Source organism: Moschus berezovskii, chromosome 12 (assembly GCF_049115385.1).
Source record: "Moschus berezovskii isolate FMDL1 chromosome 12, NW_MosBer_1.0, whole genome shotgun sequence".
NCBI classification, from domain to species: domain Eukaryota; kingdom Metazoa; phylum Chordata; class Mammalia; order Artiodactyla; family Moschidae; genus Moschus; species Moschus berezovskii.
This window is the reverse complement of record NC_142471.1, coordinates 43,021,766-43,043,381: the sequence shown is the minus strand read 5'-3', so window position 1 is coordinate 43,043,381 and position 21,616 is coordinate 43,021,766. Positions and strand designations below refer to the sequence as shown.

The following is a 21,616-nucleotide window of genomic DNA, read 5'->3' as shown; positions in this document are numbered from 1 at the left end:
AGGGTCGCTCCATCAGTGTGGGAATGATCCTGTGCAGTTGTGTTTCTATTAGAAGCCCTTTCTCTGAATGAGCTGTGTGTGCCAGTTTGTGCATCCACATCACTGAGGTTTGTAGAGCTGAGGTGGGTGAATAAGTACAAGTTCCCACTGGTAACAGCACCCAACTGGATGCAGCTGGATATAGACCCAGGAAGCTGGTCCTGGCTGTGGTGCTCTGAACTGCAAGACCACAGTGCAGAAGGCTGTGGTCAGACAGAGTGGTGCTCATATCTGAGCTCTGCTGCTCATGGGTACAAAACCGGGACAAATTATTGAGTAGCTACCAGCCCCAATTTCATCTCCAAGAAGTTGAAGTAACAACACCCACCACCCACTATCAGATCTGCAGTGGGACAGAGAAGCAACGGAGTTCACAATGACTGCACAGGATCTAGAAGCTGGTGGCACTCACCAACAGGAGCTGGTACTAAGACTTCCATCACTGACCCCTGGGTCTTCCCCTACCTCTCTGCCGAGCTCAGGTTGGGGAGGGAAATGGTTAAAGAACACCCAGGGTGAAAGCATCTCCAGCTGAGCCCACTGTGGGTGGAAGCTCTCTGACTTCTCCTGTCTCTGACCCTGTGACCTGTGCAAGGTGTGGACATGGAAGGAGACCCCACACATGTGCAGGGTCTTTTCTTGCACATCCCAGTTTGCAAGCAACCTGACAGCTTCCAATCTCTGATTATGTCCCCAGGACACACTTGGGCCTGTCAGACCTCAGGGGAGGTTGCCTGTTGTCATTCATGCCCTGTGGAGGCCTAGCTTGGATGACAGGTACCTGCTGCATACCCTCTGCCGGTGAGGCCCAGCAGCGCTGCCCTAACCTTTACAACTGCTGCCATGTTTACAAAAACTGCCACACAGCATGACTGTCACTGAGACAGAAAGCTCGAGGCAGGAACCCGGACCCCAAATAAAGTAGAATCTGTCACTCTGAATAAGTCAGTGGGCTGGGTGTGAGGAAGCCCAGAGGGGGTGATCATGAGACATGTCACTTCTTCAGCCTCTCAGGCTCCTTCCAGGACTAAGTAGAGGCTTCTGCTGGCCTCCCTGCCTCCAGGCCTGTGCTCCAGCTCATCCTCTGCACAGGGCATTAGGGGCTGAGAAGGCCGCTTCCCTAACCCACCTAACCATGGAGGCTGAGGCCCCCAAGCTGGATAACCAGACTCTCCAAGGACTAGCCTCTGCTCTAAGTTCACCTGCTGCAGCGGCTGGTGGGTGGGTGCCTGGGCTTTCTGGAAAACCTCGTTTAACTTTACAGGATCCAGACCACCCAGGTTTTGAGAATTCACTCTCAGAGCACCTTAATCCAAAGGCTTTCCTTGGCAGCTGGCTCCCCTGTTTTCCCACAGCCCTTGATCTCTCCTCTCGTAAGTCGCTTCTCAGCCGGGATGAAGCATGACTTCTGCTTGGCGATGTCCACAACTTTATTTTTATCATTCAGTAAACTCTTTTGCTTCAGATTTTATTATGGATCATTTCAAACCCCCAGAAAAGTAGAAACAATTGTTTAGTGGGCAATCCAATCTCCGCCACCTGGATTTGCAATTAGTATCTAACTGGATTCCCTTTCATATTAATCTGTCTAGCTCTCTTTCTATGTCTCTCTTTATCAGTCCATCTTATTTTTTGATGCATTTCAAAACAAATTACAATCATCAGACTACTACACCACATATCTTTAATTGGGAAACAATTTTATTAATATTTCTCTTTTTGAAATGCAGGAGAACTGAGTGTATCATTTGATGAGTTCTGACAAATGCACACAGCACCAAAGCCCACGAAGATTCAGAGCATTACATCTGCACCTAGAGTGTCCCCTCAGCTCCCTTCCCAGGCAATCCCTGCCCCCACCCCCCCAGAGGCAGCTGCTCCCTGATTTCTTTCTCTACAGTCTAATTTGCTGCTTTGGAACTCTCCCCAGTGATTCTCAAGGGATAAGCGTGGGCTCTGTTCTGGGGCACTAGGAACCATGGTTTGAGGATTCATCCCTCCTGTGTGTTACTGGGTTTCCTCAGACCTTGACCCCAGGAAGGGGTCCTGGAGGCAGCACCTGGTTACTCTTTTTACTGTATGTGACCAGACCAGACTGGGTGTCCTCAAGAATACCAGCAGTGAAGGCCATAGTAGGAGCCAGTGCAGAGCAAGGCTTCCCTCTGAGGTCCAGCGTCCAACTCTGCATCATGGCTGGAGACCCTCTGTGGGGGGTGAGTGGGGCAGGCTCTGTGGGGCAGAAGGGCCTGAGGCATGAAGGGTGGACACACTGTGCCCACAGGGACACTCCTGCAACCAGCCTGGGTAGAGGCTGCCCCTCCTCCAGGATAAGGTCCCTCCTTATCCCATCCCATTGTCTCCAGAATTAACCGCAAAGAGTTCATCTTTTATGTGAAAGTGTTAGTGGCTCAGTTGTGTCCAATTCATTACAACCCCATGGATTGTACCCCATCAGGCTCCTCTGGCCAAGGAATTCTCCAGGTAAGAATACTGGAGTGGGTAGCCATCCCCTTCTCCAGGGTATCTTCCCAACCCAGGGATCTAACACAGGTCTCCTGCATTACAAGGTCGATTCTTTACCAACTGAGCCACTAGGGAAGCCCTTTTATATGTAAATTCCTACCTAACTATACTTTAAAGGGATATTTTTACATTTATGGCATCTTGTAGTACATAGTGTTTTCCAACCTTCTACACAGTATTTCATTTTATGGATGGACCAGTTTATTTCATTACTCTCCCTTGGTCAATATTCTGATTGTTCCTAATTGGTAGATACTAGAAGCTGTACTATAGGACCATCTTGATAATTACCTCTCTGTGAGCTTGGGAATGGACCAAAAGTTGACCTGCCGCCATAAGGGAAAGCCAGGTCACAGCTGGTCAGTGTCGAGTTTCTCTCAAAGTGGCTGTGCCAAGTAGCATGTGGCACTCCAAGACCTGCCCTACCCAGGGCAGGTCACGTCCATCTGTGCACCCTAGTCAGTCTCAAGCAAGTCAGATGCCCTCTTCCTAGGCATCTGCTCATCTCCATCAGCCTTCTCAGGGAGAGGCCTGCCTTCCCAGATCTTCTCATTGGAGCCTCCGGGTGGCCTGATATATACATTTTCTTTCAGAGAGAAAGCTCTCCATTCCAGAAAGGATTAGTCTCCCTTCAAGAGCCTGTCAGTCCTTCTGCCACGTGAGAGCTGGTGGGCAGTGGACTGTATGTGGAAATGCAGCAAATGTAGCCCTGGAAGCTGATTTTAGACCTTCTTGTCACTTCATTTTCTTCCTGTGGTTGATACTGTTGGAGGAATTGGGGTGCTGAGGTAGGGGTTTAGGAAACAAAAGGATCAGCTTTCTGGATAAAGCAAAATTCCTTTAAGTCTCTTTTGCCGCAATATTAAAACCATCTCCCTGTCTTCCACTTTGGAGACTTGCCAGAGTTCATAATCCCTCCTTTGAAAGCAGCAGTGCCTGGGATAGAGGGATTCCACTGCAAAGGTGAAGCAACACCTGAGCTGGGTTAAAGGCAGCAGGAGATCAAAGGAGGAAGGAAGGCACCCAGTTAGAGGGCAAAAGCCAGTATGGCCTGTGCTCTGGACTATCAGTTGGCCCTGACCTCTGCTGCTGCCCTCCCTCATCTTCCACATGGAGGAAGAGGCTGGGCTCAATCTTCACCATGAGGTTGGGACAGCTAGGTCCCTTATGGGGGTTTCTGCTTAAAGAAGTCTGTCATAACATGCTAGCAGGCTAGTGTCAGCCAACTGGCCAAGAATCTATTTACTTCAAAAGAGAATTTGCAAACCCCACCTTGATATGATGGGAGCCGCAGGAACACCTAAAGCCGGAAGAATCAGGACTGCCAGGTCCAAGGCTGTGCTGACATTTCTGAAGAATGTTTCTCAAGTTAATTGATTTTGGACAAATCAAGTATATGCAGTTTCAACTAGCCAACCTTTGCCAGGATGCATGGGTGGAGGCTAAAGACCATGGACTTGCAGTAAGATGACCTGCATTTATCCTGGCCAGCTCCCCAGGGGCAGGCCTATGACTTGCCCTCTCTGGATCCCCTGGAATTTGTTTCAGTTGCCAGGATGCACCACTGGGAACCCAGTAGTCTGGCGAGGGGCTGTGGCCCAGAACATATCAGTGTCTACCACCCTGGCTGAAGGAAGTGCTTGGTGAATCTCTGCGGTGGGGGCAGGGCATTGTGTGAGGCACATGAGGGGCAGGAAGAAGCAGGGGAAGAATAGTCACTGCAGACGTCAGAACCACAGCTCTGACGGGCTTTCACCCTCCACGGGGGATTCTCCTGTGCAGGGTCCTTGCCTCATTGCTTGCTTCACCCAGGACCTGGTTTTGCTCCAGAGTCACCACCCTGCCACAGGCACAGAGAAATACAGGGAGGAGGAACAGATTCCCAAGTGTCACAAAGCCCCACAGGCACAGAGAAATACAGGGAGGAGGAACAGATTCCCAAGTGTCACAAAGTCCCACAGGCACAGAGAAATACAGGGAGGAGGAACAGATTCCCAAGTGTCACAAAGTCCCACAGGTGCCAGGTTTGTGTGCCCAGCTCTGACGAGGGTCAGGATCGTCTTCAGCCTGTGTGGTCTTGGTTCCTCTGTGATTTTCAGTGGCCAGCACTGTCTGTACCACTTAGGGAAGAGCATGGCTTTTCAGGGTCTGGATTTGTCCCTGTGGAGGGTATGAGACTGGGGGTCTTTTAGCTCAACTGTTCAGAGGGCTTTGTAGCAGTGCCCCAAGTGCTCAAAGCCCAGCCCAGTAGCCTCAGAGTGGACACTCAGTGAGGATCTTGCACAAGAGGTAACCAGAGTTTGGTTCAGACAGAGCTTCTTCCTCATAGAAGTCATTTGGGAGTTCAGTTTTGGGTGGAATTCTGTAACTGTGAGATCAGAGGGAAGACAGCACTGAGGCCCTTCTAACACAGACCTTTGGATGTTACTCTTGCAGTAGCCTATGAAGTGACATTTTTTGCATCTGGCCTAGATCAAAAAAGGAAGGATGAAATTGTTTGCAGATATCAGTTGGGCTCCGGCAAAGTCTTTGGTAAGTAAGTCCCTTGATACCTCCAAGTAAGAAATATGCCACAACACACTGCATTCCCTTCACCCAACAAAGCCTTCAAAGTTCTTACTGCCCTCTCACTGTAGACACTTTAATGATAGTGGCAAAACTGAAAGTGGAGGGGGGACTTGGCTGGAAGCCTTGTTAACTCTCCCTTCATATAGAAGTCCTGAAAATAATCGATCCCTTAGCACCTTTTTTTTCCTTCAGTTTTTTTTCTTTTTTTTTTTTAAATTGAAGGATAATTGCTTTACAGAATTTTGTTGTTTTCTGTCAGATCTCAGCATGAATCAGCCATAGATATACATATACCCCTTCCCTTTTGAATCTCCCTCCCATCTCCCTCCCCATCCCAACCCTCTAGGTTGATACAGAGCCCCTGTTTGAGTTTCCTGAGCCATACAGCAAACTTCCGTTGGCTATCTGTTTTACATATGGTAATGTAAGTTTCCATGTTACTCTTTCCATACATCTCACCCTCTCCTCCCCTCTCCCCATGTCCATAAGTCTATTCTCTATGTTGCTGCCCTGTAAATAAATTCTTCTGAACCATTTTTCTAGATTCCGTATATGTGTGTTAGAATATGATATTTCTCTTTCTCTTTCTGACTCACTTCACTCCGTATAATAGGTTCTAGGTTCATCCACCTCATAGAACTGACTCAAATGCCTTCCTTTTTATGGCTGAGTAATATTCCATTGTGTACATTTACCACAACTTCTTTATCCATTCATCTGTCGATGGACATCTACATTGCTTCCATGTTCTAGCTATTGTAAATAGTACTGCAATGAACAATGGGATACATGTGTCTTTTTCAACCCTGGTTTCCTCAGGATATACGCCTAGCAGTGGGATTACTAGGACATATGGTGGTTTTATTCCTAGTTTTTTATGGAATCTCCAAACCATCTTCCATAGTGACTGTATCAATTTACATTCCCATCAACAATGCAGGAGCGTTCCCTTTTCTCCACACCCTCTTCAGAATTTATTGTTTGTAGACTTTTTGATGACGGCCATTCTGACCAGTTTGAGGTGATATCTCATTGTGGTTTTGATTTGCATTTCTCTAATAATGCGTGATGTTGAGCATCTTTTCATGTGTGTGTTAGCCATCTGTATGTCTTCTTTGGAGAAATGTCTATTTAGGTCTTTTTCCCACTTCTTGATCGGGTTGTTTGTTTTTCTGGTATTGAGTTGTATTAGCTGCTTATATATTTTGGAAGTTAATCCTTTGTCAGTTGTTTCATTTGCTATTATTTTCTCTCATTCTGAAGGTTGTTTTTTCACCTTGCTTATAGTTTCCTTTGCTGTGCAAAAACTTTTAAATTTAATCAGGTCCCACTTGTTTACTTTTGGTTTTATTTCCATGACCCTAGGAAGTGGGTCATAGAGGATCTTGTTTTGATTTATGTCTTCAAGGGTTCTGCCTATGTTTTCCTCTAAGAGTTTTATGGTTTCTGGTCTTACATTTAGGTCTTTAATCCATTTTAAGTTTATCTTTGTGTATGGTGTTAGTAAGTGTTTTAATTTCATTCTTTTACATGTAGCTGTCCAGTTTTCCCAGCACCATTTATTGAAGAGGCTGTATTTGCCCCTTTGTATATTCTTGCCTCCTTTGTCAAAAATAAGGTACCCATAGGTGCATGGGTTTATTTCTGGGCTTTCTAACTTGTTCCATTGGTCTATATTTCTGCTTTTGTGCCAGTACCATACTGTCTTGATGACTGTAGCTTTGTAGTATAATCTGAAGTCAGGAAGGTTGATTCCTCCAGCTCCATTCTTCTTTCTCAAGACTGCTTTGGCTATTTGGGGTCTTTTGTGTTTCCATGTTAATTGTGAAATTTTTTGTTCTAGTTCTGTGAAAAATGCTGTTGGTAATTTGATAGGAATTGCATTTAATCTGTAGATTGCATTTGGTAGTATAGTCATTTTCACAATATTAATTCTTTCTACCCAGAAACCTGAAATATCTCTCCATCTGTTTATGTCACCTTTGATTTCTTTCATCAGTGTCTTATAATTTTCTGTGTATGGTTCTTTTGTCTCCTTAGGTATGTTTATTCCGAGATATTTGATTCTTTTTGTTGCAATGGTGAATGGGATTGATTCCTTAATTTCTCTTTCTTATTTTTCATTGTTAGTATATAGATATGCAAGTGATTTCTGTGTATTTATTTTGTATCCTGCAACTTCTCTAAATTCATGGATCATCCCTAGTAATTTTCTGATACTATCTTTAGGGTTTTCTATGTACAGTATCATATCATCTGCAAACAGTGAGAGCTTTACTTCTTCTTTTCCAATCTGGATTCCTTTTATTTCTTTTTCTTCTCTGATTGCTGTAGCTAGGACTTCCAGAACTATGTTGAATAATAGTAACGAAAGTGGACACCTTTGTCTTGTTCCTGATCTTAGGGGTAATGCTTTCAGTTTTTCACCATTTAGAATAATGTTCTTTAGCACCTTTTTTAAAAAGATAAACACTATTGATAATCCTTTGGCCATGCTCATTAAGAAAAAAATAGACTTGAAATAAAAAAAGAAGTGAAAGAGAAGAAATCATAACTGGTATCACAGAGATACAAAAAGTCATAAGGGAATACTACAATCAGTTATATGCCTAAAAACTGAATGAAAAATAAATGCATAAATTCCTAGAAACTTATAATTTTCCAAGACTGAATCAGGAAGAAATATATAATCTGTACAAACTGACCACTAGTATTGAAATTGAATATGTAATCAAAAACTCCCAGTAAACAAAAGTCCAGAGAGAAATGGCTTTAGAGGGGATTTCTACCGAACTTACACAAAAGAACTAATACTTATCCTTCTCAAGTTATATCAAAATATTGAAGAGGAGGAAACACTCCCAAAATCATTGTTCAAAGCCACCATTACCCAGCTACCAAACAAAAAAAAGTGACAACTTTTTCACTAAAGAAAAAGAAATTGAAGGCTAATATCTCTGATGAATACAGATGGAAAACAGCTCAACAAAATATTAGTGAACTGATTTCAAAAATATATAAAAAGGGATCAAACATCATAATCAAGTGGGATTTATTCCAGAGATGGGAAGAATGATTCAATATCCACAAATCAATGAATATAATTCACCATACTAACAAAGATAAGTTATAGACCATCTCAATTGACAAAGCATTTGACAAAACTAATATACATTCATGATTTTTTTTTAAAAAAACCCTTATCAAAAGTGTACAGAAGGAGCACAGCTCAACTTAATGAAATCCATTCATGACAAACCCACAGCTGACATAATAATCAACAGTGAAAAGCTGAAAGCTTTTCTTTTAAAATCAGGAACAAGACAAGGTGTCCATTCTCATCACTCTATTGAACATATATTGGAAGGCCTAGAGGTAGTAAGCAAAAAAGAAAAATAAAAGATGTTCAAATAAGAAGGAAAAAGTAAAAATCTCACTATTTGCAGATGTATAATACTATACACAGAAAGTAATAATAATAAAAACTCCACCAATAAGACCATTAAAGATAGTAAATTAATTCAATAAAGTTTAAGAAATAAGATTAATATACAGAAATCTGTTACATTTCTATACACTAACAACAGACTAGTTCCAAATAGGAAAAGGAGTACATCAAGGCTGTATATTGTCACCCTGCTTATTCAATTTATATGCAGAGTACATCATGAGGAACGCTGGGCTGGAAGAAGCACAAGCTGGAATCAAGATTGCTGGGAGAAATATCAATAACTTCAGATATGCAGATGACACCACTCTTATGGCAGAAAGTGAAGAGGAACTACAAAGCCTCTTGATGAAAGTGAAAGAGGAGAGTGAAAATGTTGGCTTAAAGCTCAATATTCAGAAAACAAAGATCATGGCATCTGGTCCCATCACTTCATGGGAAATAGATGGGGAAACAGTGGAAACAGTGTCAGACTTTATTTTTGGGGGCTCCAAAATCACTGCGGATGCTGATTGCAGCCATGAAATTAAAAGACGCTTACTCCTTGGAAGGAAAGTTATGACCAACCTAGATAGTATATTAAAAAGCAGAGACATTACTTTGCCAACAAAGGTCCGTCTAGTCAAGGCTATGGTTTTTCCCATGGTCATGTATGGATGTGAGAGTTGGACTGTGAAGAAAGCTGAGTGCAGAAGAATTGATGCTTTTGAACTGTGGTGTTGGAGAAGACTCTTGAGAGTCCCTTGGACTGCAAGGAGATCCAACCAGTCCATTCTAAAGGAGATCAATCCTGGGTGTTCATTGGAAGGACTGATGCTAAAGCTGAAACTCCAATACTTTGGCCACCTCATACAACGAGTTGACTCATTGGAAAAGACTCTGATGCTGGGAAGGTTTGGGGGTGGGAGGAGAAGCGGACGACAGAGAATGAGATGGCTGGATGACATCACCGACTCGATGGACATGAGTTTGAGTGAACTCCGGGAGTTGGTGATGGACAGGGAGGCCTGGAGTGGGGTCTCAAAGAGTCGGACACGACTGAGCAACTGAACTGAACTGAATAATAAACTATCAGAAAGAGAATTTAAGAAACCAATCCCATCTACAATTACATCAAAAGGAATAAAAAACCAACCAATATAATACTGTAAAGTAATTAGCCTCCAGTTAAAAAATAAATAAATAAAATACCTAAAAATAAACTTAACCAAGGAGGTGAAAGTCATCCACTTAAAAGCTATAAGAAATTGATGAAGGAAAATGAAGAAAACACAAATGAAAAGAAAGGCCACATTCATGGATTGGAAGAATTAATATTGTTAAGATGTCCATATTACCCAAAATAATCCACTAATTTAACGGAATTCCTAGGAAAAACTGTGTGACACTTTTCACAGAAATAGAATAAGAATAAATTAACAAACCCAGTTTGTTTAATCTATATGCTAAGCATATCATGAGAAATGCCAGGTGGATGAGTTACAAGCTGGAATCAAGAAAGGTTTGAGAAACATCAACAACCTTAGACATGAGGATGATACCACTCTAATGGCAGAAGTGAAGAGGAACTAAACAGCCTCTTGATGACGGTGAAGGAGGAGAGTGAAAGAGCCAACTTAAAGCTAACTTAAAACCAGAAGAAAAACACGAATACAGTATACTAACGCATATGTATGGAATTTAGAAAGATGCAAATGATATCCCTGTATACGAGACAGCAAAAGAGACACAGATGTACAGAACAGTCTTTGGGACTCTGTGGGAGAGGGTGAGGATGGGATGATTGGGGAGAATAGGACTGAAACATGTATATTATCATATGTGAAACAAATCGCCAGTTCAGGGTCGATGCATGTTACAGGATGCTTGGGACTGGTGTGCAGGGATGACCCAGAGGGAGGATAAGGGGAGGAGGGAGGTTGGGGGGGGGTTCAGGAGGGGGAACTCATGTACACCCGGGGCGGATTCATGTCAATGTATGGCAAAACCAACCAATATGATATTGTAAAATAATTAGCCTCCAATAAAAAAAATAAATATATATAAAAAAACAAAATAAAACTAAGATCATGGCATCCGGCCCCACTACTTCATGGCAAATGTAGGGGAAAAAAGTGAAAGTAGTGACAGATTTCCTCTTCTTGGGCTCTAAAATCACTGCAGATGGTGACTGTAGCCTTGAAATCAGAAGATGTTTGCTTCTTGGCTGGAAAGCGATGACAAACCTAGACAGTTGTGTTGAAAATCAGAGACATTACTCTGCTGACAAAGGTACATATAGTCAAGGCTATGGTCTTCCCCAGTGGTCGTGTATGGTTGTGAGAGCTGGACCATAAAGAAGGCGGAGAGCTGAAGAATTGATGCCTTCGAACTGTGGTGCTGGAGAAGACTCCTGGAAGTCCCTTGGACAGCAAGGAGATCAAACCAGTCATTCTTAAAAGAAAGCAATCTTGAATAATTGTTGGAAGGACTAATGCTAAAGCTGAAACTCCACTATTTTGGTCATCTGATGCAAACAACAGACTCATTGGAAAAGTCCCTGATGTTGAATAGGATTAAGGGCAGAAGGAGAAGAGGGCGTCAGAGGATGAGATGGCTAGATGACATCACCAATGCAATTGTCATGAACTTGAGAAAACTTCGGGAGATGGGGAAGACAGAGAAGTCTGGCATATTGCAGTCCATGGGGTTGCAAAGAGTCAGACATGACTGAGTGACTGAACAACAACAGAATAAACAATCCTAGAATGAGTACAGAACCACACACATACAAAAAACCCCACAAATAGTCAAAGCAATCTTGAAAACGAACAAAACTAGAGGTATCATGCTTCCTGTGTTCAGACAATAGCACAAAACTACAGTAATCAAAACAAAAATTGACACATAAGTCATAGCACAGGGATCCAAGAAATAAACACATGTACTTATGGTCTATTAATCTATGACAAAGGAGGTAACAAAATATATAATGGAGAAAACACAGTCTCTTCAATATATGATACTGAGAAAATTGGACACCAGCACATAAAAGAATGAGATTAGAACATTTCCTCACAACATATACCAAAAAATAAATAAAATTGCATTTAAACAATAAGTGCTAGAGAGGATGTGGAGAAAAAAAAAGAAAAGAAAAGATATATATACCCCAATGTTCACAGCAGCATTATTTATGGATATGGAAGCAATCGTCCATCACAGATGAACTGATAAAGATGAAGTAGTATACACCCTTATATCACACACACACATACACACACACACACACACGGGAATATTAGTCAGCCACAAAAAATAATGAAATTCTACAATTTGCAGCAACATGAATGGACCTAGAGGGTATTATGCTAAGTGAAATAAGTCAGACAGAGAAAGAAAATACTATGTTCTAACTTACACATGGAGTCTAAAACATTAAAAAAAATGATTAAATAAAACAACACAGAAACAGAGATATAGAAAACAAACTACTGGATACCAGATAGAAGAGAAAAGGGAAGAGGGCAAGTCCTCTGGTAGGGGATTAAGAGGTACAAACTTATGTATAAAATAAACAAACTACAAGATATACTGTATAGCACAAGGAATGTAGCCACATTTTGCAATGACTTTAAGTGCAGTATAATCACTTAAAGAAAAGCACTTAAAAAAATGTTTAAATCACTATGCTATACTCCTGAAAGGAGTATAATATTGTTTTAAAAAAAAAAACCCACAATACTTCAATTAAAAGGAAAAGAAAAGAAAACTTTGCAGCCAACGATGATTTTCTTGGTCTTCAATATGTGAGGTGCCTGCTGTCACCTCACTCTCCCTGCTGTGTGAACATTAAGGAGATTACAGCACATTTCCTTATGATTTTTTTCAACTAATCCCAATCTTCCACCCGCTCAAACACTAATCCTTCTCTGTAAATATACTTGGTGATTAGTCTCAATATCAGCACTGTTGAAGGCGGAAAGAGTTCAGAATTTCATAGGTATATGAGAACTGAGTCATGGCCAAAAGCTGGTCATCTGAAAGTGAACAATCTGTGGGAAAGGCCTGACCTGTAACCACAGTCGAGGTGTGAGGAGAGTTAGTGTTCAGGAGAGAGAAGTCTCCATAGCTATTAGCTATGGACTGTCCGAGGCTTCTGAGGGCCACCTCACAGCTCCCACAAAACTACAAAGCAAGCACAAACACAGAGGCCCTGTTCCCCTTCAGGCTTCCCAGTGTCCATAAAAGGTACCAACACCCAAGCAGACGCTTTGCTCACAAGCCTGCACATCGCTCTTGACTCCTCTTTGTTCTCATCCCATATCCAGTCCATTTGCAGATCCTGCTTCCTCTGTGTCCAAACTCACATGGACCCAAACAGTCCTTCAACAGGCTCACCATGCTTAGAATAAAGCCCACACCCCTTCCCAGGGCCCATGACATCACCCCCCAATTCACCTCTTTCAATCAACAAGCTCAGCTAACTATGTCTCAGGCCTCAGTTCAGGCACCCACAGCCACACCCTCTTCCCCAGACCTTTCCCTGCCTTTCCCCTCTTCTGGTTTCAATAGGAGCCCAAACTTGGAGAGACTTCACTTTAATGGGAATTTTCAATAACATGAAAAAGTAGCACACATTCTGTAGAGTCCTTGAAGCAGCCTTCATCTACTTTCCTTTATTATCAATACAGTTCAGTTCAGGCTCAGTTCAGTTCAGTTCAGTCGAGTTCAACTCTTTGTAACCCCATGGACTGCAGCACTCCAGGCTTCCCTGTCCATCACCAACTCCCAGAGCTTGCTCAAATCCATGCCCATTGAGTCGGTGATGCCATCCAACCATCTCATCCTCTGTCGTCCCCTTCTCCTCCTGCCTTCAATTTTTCCCAGCATCAGAGTCTTTTCCAAAGAGTCAGCTCTTCGCATGAGGTGGCCAAAGTATTGGAGCTTCAGCTTTAGCATCAGTCCTTCCAATGAATATTCAGGTTTAATTTCCTTTAGGATTGACTGGTTTGATCTCTTTGCAGTCCAAGGGACTCTCAAGAGTCTTCTCCAACATCACAGTTTAAAAGCATAAAGTTTTTAGTGTCAGGGAGGATATGCATCGGTCATATGAAAATATACCATTTTGCATACAGAACTTGAGCATACTCGGATTCTAGTATCTGCAGTGAAGCAGGGAAAATTTGAAGGGGCAAATTATATGTGCTTTAGATGAAAAATTTTACAATTATTTTTAAACTGTATGTGTTTTCTATTCTTTAGATTATCTGTTCAATTACTTTTCAATTTATTTCATTTAATTATACATTAATATAATTAATGTATATTAATCAATAAAACAATTAACAGAAAAAAAAGCATACACTTTTCAGTGCTCAGCTTTCTTTATGGTCCAGCCCTCACATCCATACATGACTACTGGAAAGACCATAGCTTTGACTATTCAGACCTTTGTTGACAAGGTAATGTCTCTGCTTTCTGATATGTTGTTTAGGCAGGTCATAGCTTCTCTTCCAAGCAGCAAGTGTCTTTTAATTTCATGGCTTCAGTCAATATCGGCAGTGATTTTGGAGCCCAAGAAAATAAAGCCTGTCAATGTTTCCACTGTTTCCCCATCTATTTGCCATGAAGTGATGGGACTGGATGCCATGTTGAGTTTTAAGCCAGCTTTTTCACTCTCCTTTTCCAATTTCATCAAGAGGATCTTTAGTTCCTCTTCACTTTCTGCTATAAGGGTGGTGTCATCTAATTTATATGAGGTTATTGACATTTCTCCTGGCAATCTTGATTCCAGCTTGTGCTTCATCCAACCTGGTATTTCACATGATGTACTCTGCATATAAGTTAAATAAGCAAGGTGACAATATACAGCCTTGAAGTACTCCTTTCCCAATTTTGAACCAGTCAGTTGTTCCATGTCCAGTTCTCATTGTTGCTTCTTGACCTATATACAGATTTCTCAGGAGGCAGGAAAAGTGGTCTGGTATTCCCAACTCTTTAAGAATTTTCCACAGTTTTTTGTGATCCACACTGTAGTCAATAAAGCAGAAGTAGATGTTTTTCTGGAATTCTCTTGCTTTCTCTATGATCCAATGAATGTTGGCAATTTGATCTCTGGTTCCCCTGCCTTTTCTAAATCCAGCTTGAACATCTGCAAGTTCTCAGTTCACATACTATTGAAGCCTTGATTGGAGAATTCTGAGCATTACTTTACTAGCATGTGCTGCTGCTGCTGCTGCTAAGTCGCTTCAGTCGTGTCCGACTCTGTGCAACCCCATAAACGGCAGCCCACCAGGCTCCCGCGTCCCTGGGATTCTCCAGGCAAGAACACTGGAGTAGGGTGCCATGTGAGATGAGTGCAATTGTGCAGTAGTTTGAGCATTCTTCATCATTGCCTTTTTGGAACTGGAATGAAAATTGACCTTTTCCAGTCCTGTGGCCACTGCTGAGTTTTCCAAATTTCCTGGCATAGTGAATACAGCACTTTCACAGCATCGTCTTTCAGGAGTTGAAATAACTCAGCTGGAATTCCATCACCTCCATTAGATTTATTCAAAGTGATCCTTCCTAAGGCCCACCTGACTTCGGACTTCAGGATGTCTGGCTGTAGGTGAGTGATCACACTATCATGGTTATCTGGGTTATTAAAATCTTTTTTGTACAGTTCTTCTGTGTATTCTTGCCATCTTTTCTTAATATCTTCTGCTTCTGTTAGGTCCATAGCATTTCTGTCCTTTATTTTGCCCATCTTTGCATGAATTGTTCCTTTGGCATCTCTAATTTTCTTGAAGAGATCTCTAGTTTTTCCCATTGTATTGTTTTCCTCTATTTCTTTGCACTGATCACTGAGGAAGGCTTTCTTATCTCTCCTTACTATTCTTTGAAACTGCATTCATATGGGTATAGCTTTTCCTTTCTCCTTTGCCTTTTACTTCTCTTCTTTTCTCAGCTATTTGTAAGGCCTCCTCAGACAACCATTTTCCCTTTTTGCATTTCTTTTTCTTGGGGATGGTCTTGACTGCTGCCTCCCATACAATGTCACAAACCTCTGTACATAGTTCTTCAGGCACTCTGTCTATCAGATCTAATCCTTTGAATCTATTTGTCACTTCCACAGTATAATCGTAAGGGATTTGATTTAGGTCATATCTGAATGGCCTAGTGGTTTTCCCTACTTGCTTCAATGTAAGTCTGAATTTGGCAATAAGGAGTTCATGATCTGAGCCACACTCAGCTCCTGGTCTTGTTTTTGCTGACTGAATAGAGCTTCTCCATCTTTGACTGCAAAGAATATAATCAATCTGATTTCAGTATTGACCATCTGAAGATGTCCATGTGTAGAGTAGTCTCTTGTGTTGTTGGAAGAGGATGTTTTCTATGATCAGTGGCAAAACTCTTGGCAAAACTCTGTTAGCCTTTGCCCTGTGTTAGCCTTTGCCTTTGTACAATTCATTTGGTACTTTAAGGCCAAACTTGCCTGTTACTCCAGGTATCTCTTGACTTCCTACTTTTGCATTCCAGTCCCCTATGAAAAGAACATCTTTTTTTGGTGTTAATTCTAGAAGTTCTTGTAGGTCTTCATAGAACTGTTCAATTTCAGCTTCTTCAGCATTAGTGTTTGGGACATAGACTTGAATTACTGTGATATTGAATGGTTTGCCTTGGAAACGAAAAGAGATCATTCTGTCAGTTTTGAGATTGCACCCAAGTACTGCATTTTGGACTCTTGTTGACTGTAAGGGCTACTCCATTTCTTCTAAGGGATTCTTGACCACAGTAGTAGATATACTGGTCATCTGAATTAAATTCACCCATTCCAGTCCATTTTAGTTTACTGATTCCTACAATGTCAATGTTCACTCTTGCCATCTCCTGTTTGACCATTTCCAATTTACCTTTATTCATAGACCTAACATTCCAGGTTTCTATGCAACATTGTTCTCTACAACATTGGACTTTACTTCCATCACCAGTCACATCCATAGCTGGGCACTGTTTTTGCTTTGGCTCCATCCCTTCATTTTTTTCCTGGAGTTATTTCTTCACTCTTGTCCAGTAGCATATTGGGCACTGACTGACCTGGGGAGTTCATCTTTCAGTGTCCAATCATTTTGCCTTTTCATACTGTTCATGGGGTTCTCAAGGCAAGAACACTGAAGTTGTTTGCCATTCCCTCTGGACCATGTTTTGTCAAAACTCTCCACCATGTCCTGTCTGTCTTGGGTGGCCCTACACAACATGGGTAATAGTTTCATTGAGTTAGACAAGGCTGTGGTCCATGTGATCAATTTGGTTAGTTTTCTGTGATTGTGGTTTTCATTCTGTCTGCCTTCTGATGAATAAGGATAAGAGGCTTATGGAATTATCAACCCCTGCCATTTGTATTTTGCCAGTACTCTCACTGTTGATTTGTTGTTCAGTCGCTAAGTACTGTCTTACTCCTTGCAACCCCTTGGACTGCAGCATACCAGGATTCCCTGGCCTTTGCTATTTCCCAGAATTTGTTCAAACTCATGTCCATTGAGTTGGTGATGCCATCCAACCATCTCAGTCTCTTTTCCCTCTTCTCCTCTTACCCTTAATCTTTCCTAAGCATTAGGGTCTTTTCCAATGAGGCAGCACTTTACATCAGGTGGCCAAAGTATTGAAGCTTCAGTTTCAGCATCAGTCCTTCCAATGAATATTCAGGGTTGATTTTCTTTAGGATTAACTGGTTTGATCTCCTTGCAGTCCAAGGGACCCTCAAGAGTCTTCTCCAGCACCGCAATTCAAAAGGATCAGTTTTCTAGCACTCAGCCTTCTTTATGGTCCAGTTCTTACATTCATGCCTGACTAATGGAAAAGCCATAGCTTTTACTATACTCAACTTGTTGGCAAACTGATGTCTCTGCTTTTTAATATGCTGTCTAGGTTTGTCACAGTTTTTCTTCCAAGGCGCAAGCATCTTTTAATTTTGTGGCTACAGTCACTGCCTGCAGTGATTTTGGAGCCAAGAAAATAAAATCTGTCACTGTTTCCACTTTCCCTACATCTACTTGCCTTAAAACAATGGGATTGGGCACCATGATCTTATGTTTTTGAATGTTGAGTTTTAAGCCAGCTTTTTCATGCTCTTCTTTCACCCTAATCAAGAGGCTCTGTAGTTCCTCTTCAGTTTCTGCAATAAGGGTGGTATCATCTGCATATCTGAGGTTACTGATATTTCTCCTAGCAATCTTGACTCCAGCCTATGACTCATAGAGCCTGACATTTGTCATGATGTACTCTGCATATAATTAAATAAGCAGGGTAGCAATATACAGCCTTAATGTACTCCTTTTCCAATTTTGAATCAGTCCCTTGTTCCATGTTCAATTCTAATTGTTGTTTCTTAACATGCATACAAGTTTCTCAGAAGATAGGTAACATGGTCTAGTATTCCCATCTCTTTAAGGATTTTCCAGTTTGCTGTGATGCAGTCAAAGGTTTTAGCATAGTCAATGAAGCAGAAGTAGATGTTTTCCTGGAATTCCCTTGCTTTTCTATGATCCAATGGATGTTAGCAATTTGATCGCTGATTCCTCTGCCTTTTCTAAATCCAGCTTGTACATCTAGAAGTTCTCTGTTCATGTACTGCTAATGCCTAGATTGAAGGATTTTGAGCATTACCTTGCTAGCATGTGAAATGAGTACAATTGTACTGTAGTTTGAACATTCATTGGCATTGCCATTTTTTGGTATTGTAATGAAAACTGATCGTTTTCAGTCCTATGGGCACTGCTGAGTTTTCCAAATTTGCTGACATATTGAGTACAGAATTTTAACAGCATTACCTTGTAGGGTTTTAAATAGCTCAGTGGATTTCTATCACCTCCATTAGCTTTTTTCACAGTAATGCTTCCTAAGGCTCACTTGACTTCACACTCCAAGATGTCTGACTCTAGGTGAGTGGCCACACCATCATGGTTATCTGGGTCATTAAGATCTCTTTTGCATGGTTCTTCTGTGTATTCTTGCCATCTCTTCTTGCTCTGCTTCTGTTAGGTCCTTGCCGTTTCTGTCCTTTAGTGAACCCATCTTTGTATGAAATGTTCCTTTGGTATATCTAATTTTCTTGAAGAGATCTTTCAGTTCAATTCAGTTCAATTGCTCAGTCGTGTCCGACTCTTTGCGACCCCATGAATCACAGCACACCGGGCCTTCCTGTCCATCACCTACTCCCGGAGTTCACTCAAACTCATGTCCATAGAGTCGGCATCCAGCCATCTCATTCTCCATCGTATCCTTCTCCTCCTGACCCCAATCCCTCCCAGCATCAGAGTCTTTTCCAGTGAGTCAACTCATCGCATGAGGTGGCCAAAGTATTGGAGTTTCAGCTTTAGCATCAGTCCTTCCAATGAACACCCAAGATCGATCTCCTTTAGAATGGACTGGTTGGATCTCCTTGCAGTCCAAGGGACTCTCAAGAGTCTTCTCCAACACCACAGTTCAAAAGCATCAATTCTTCGGCAATCAGCTTTCTTCACAGTCCAACTCTCATAGTCATACATGACCACTGGAAAAACCATAGCCTTGACTAGACGGACCTTGTTGGCAAAGTAATGTCTCTGCTTTTTATTTAATTTATTTTATTGGAGGCAAATTACCTTACATTAATATATTGGTTGGTTTTCCATACATTGACACGAATCCTCCCCGGGCGTACATGTGTTCCCTTTCTTGAACCCCCCCCCACCTCCCTCTTCCCCATATCCTCCCTCCAGGTCATCCCCATGCACCAGCCCCAAGCATCCTGTATCATGTGTCGAACCTGGACTGGTGATTCATTTCACATATGATAATATACATGCTACAATGCCGTTCTCCCCAATCATCCCACCTTCACCCTCTCCCACAGAGTCCCAAAGACTGTTCTATATATCTATGTCTCTTTTGCAGTCTCGTATACAGGGTTAAGGTTACCATCTTTTTAAATTCCATGTATATGCGTTAGTATACTATATTGATGTTTTTCTTTCTGGCTTACTTCACTCTGTATAATAGGCTCCAGTTTCATCCACCTCATTAGAACTGATTCAAATGCATTCTTTTTAATGGCTGAAAAATACTCCATTGTGTATATGTACCAAAGCTTTCTTATTCATTCATCTGCAGATGGACATCTAGGTTGCTTCCATGTCCTGGCTATTATAAACAGTGCTTCAATGAACATTGGAGTACATGTGTCTCTTTCAATTCTGGTTTCCTCAGTGTGTATGCCCAAGAGTGTGATTTCTGGATCATATGGCAGTTCTATTTCCAGTTTTTTGAGGAATCTCCACACTGTTCTCCATAGTGGCTGTACTAGTTTGCATTCCCACCAACAGTGTAAGAGGGTTCCCTTCTCTCCACATCCTCTCCAGCATTTATTGCATGTAGACTTTTGGATAGCAGCCATTCTGACTGGTGTGAAATGGTATCTCATTGCGGTTTTGATTTGCATTTCTCTGATTATGAGTGATGTTGAGCATTTTTTCATGTGTTAGCCATCTTTATGTCTTCTTTGGAGAAATGTCTGTTTAGTTCTTTGGCCCATTTTTTGATTGGGTCACTTATTTTTCTAGAATTGAGTTCCAGGAGCTGCTTGTATATTTTGGAGATTAATCCTTTATCAGTTGCTTCATTTGCTATTATTTTCTCGCATTCTGAAGGCTGTCTTTTCATCTTGCTTATAGTTTCCTTTGCTGTGCAGAAGCTCTTACATTTGAGAGCTCAATGTAAGACCAGATTCTATAAAACTCCTAGAGGAGAACGTAGGCAAAACACTCTCCGACATAAATCATAGCAGGATCCTCCAAGGCCCACCTCCCAGAATATTGGAAATAAAAACAAAAATAAACAAATGGGACCTAATTAAAATCAAAATGAAAAGCTTCTCTGCTTTTTAATATACTATCTAGGTTGGTCATAACTTTCCTTCCAAGGAGTAAGCGTCTTTTAATTTCATGGCTGCAATCAGCATCCACAGTGATTTTGGAGCCCAAAAAAACAAAGTCTAACACTGTTTCCACTGTTTCCCCATCTATTTCCCATGAAGTGATGGGACCAGATGCTATGATCTTTGTTTTCTGAATGTTGAACTTCAAGCCAACTTTTTCACTCTCCTCTTTCACTTTCATCAGGAAGCTCTTTAGTTCCTGTTCATTTTCTGCCATAAGGGTGGTGTCATCTGCATATCTGAGGTTACTGATATTTCTCATGGCAATCTTGATTCCAGCTTGTGCTTCCTCCAGCCCAGCATTCTGCATATAAGTTAAATAAGCAGGGTGACAATATGCAACCTTGATGTACTCCTTTTCCTATTTGGAACCAGTCTGTTGTTCCATGTCCAGTTCTAACTGTTGCTTCCTGACCTACATACAGGTTTCTCAGAAGGCAGGTCAGGGGGTCTGGTATTCCCATCTCTTTCAGAATTTTCCACAGTTTATTGTGATCCACACAGTCAAAGGCTTTGGCATAGTCAATAAAGCAGAAATAGATGTTTTTCTGGAACTCTCTTGCTTTTTCGATGATCCAGCAGGAAATTTGATCTCTGGTTCCTCTCCCTTTTCTAAAACTAGTGTGAACATCTGGAAGTTCACGGTTCACATATTGCTGAAGCCTGGCTTGGAGAATTTTGAGCATGACTTTATTAGTGAGTGAGATGAGTAAAATTGTGCAGTAGTTTGAGCATTCTTTGGCATTGCCTTTCTTTGGGATTGGAATGAAAACTGACCTTTTCCAGTCCTGTGGCCACTGCTGAGTTTTCCAAATTTGCTGGCATATTGAGTGCAGCACTTTCACAGCATCATCTTTCAGGATTTGAAATAGCTCAACTGGAATTCCATCACCTCCACTAGCTTTGTTCATAGCGATGATGCTTTCTAAGGCCCACTTGACTTCACATTCCAAGATGTCTAGCTCTAGGTCAGTGATCACACCATCGTGATTATCTTGGTCATGAAGATCTTTTTTGTACAGTTCTTCTGTGTATTCTTGCCACCTCTTCTTAATATCTTCTTCTTCAGTTAGGTCCATACCATTTCTGTCCTTTACCGA

General features: G+C 41.6%; 1 protein-coding gene across 1 annotated transcript in view; it reads left to right on the top strand.

Annotated features, from left to right (window-relative positions):
* The window catches only part of LOC148775983 (anthrax toxin receptor-like), a 40,345-nt gene that overhangs the window by 14,348 nt on the left and 4,381 nt on the right, over window positions 1-21,616 (top strand). The window contains exon 10 of the mRNA XM_088842483.1: window positions 4,999-5,094. Within this exon, the coding sequence (XP_088698609.1) occupies window positions 4,999-5,094 (96 nt within the window). The remainder of the gene's footprint in view (window positions 1-4,998; window positions 5,095-21,616) is intronic.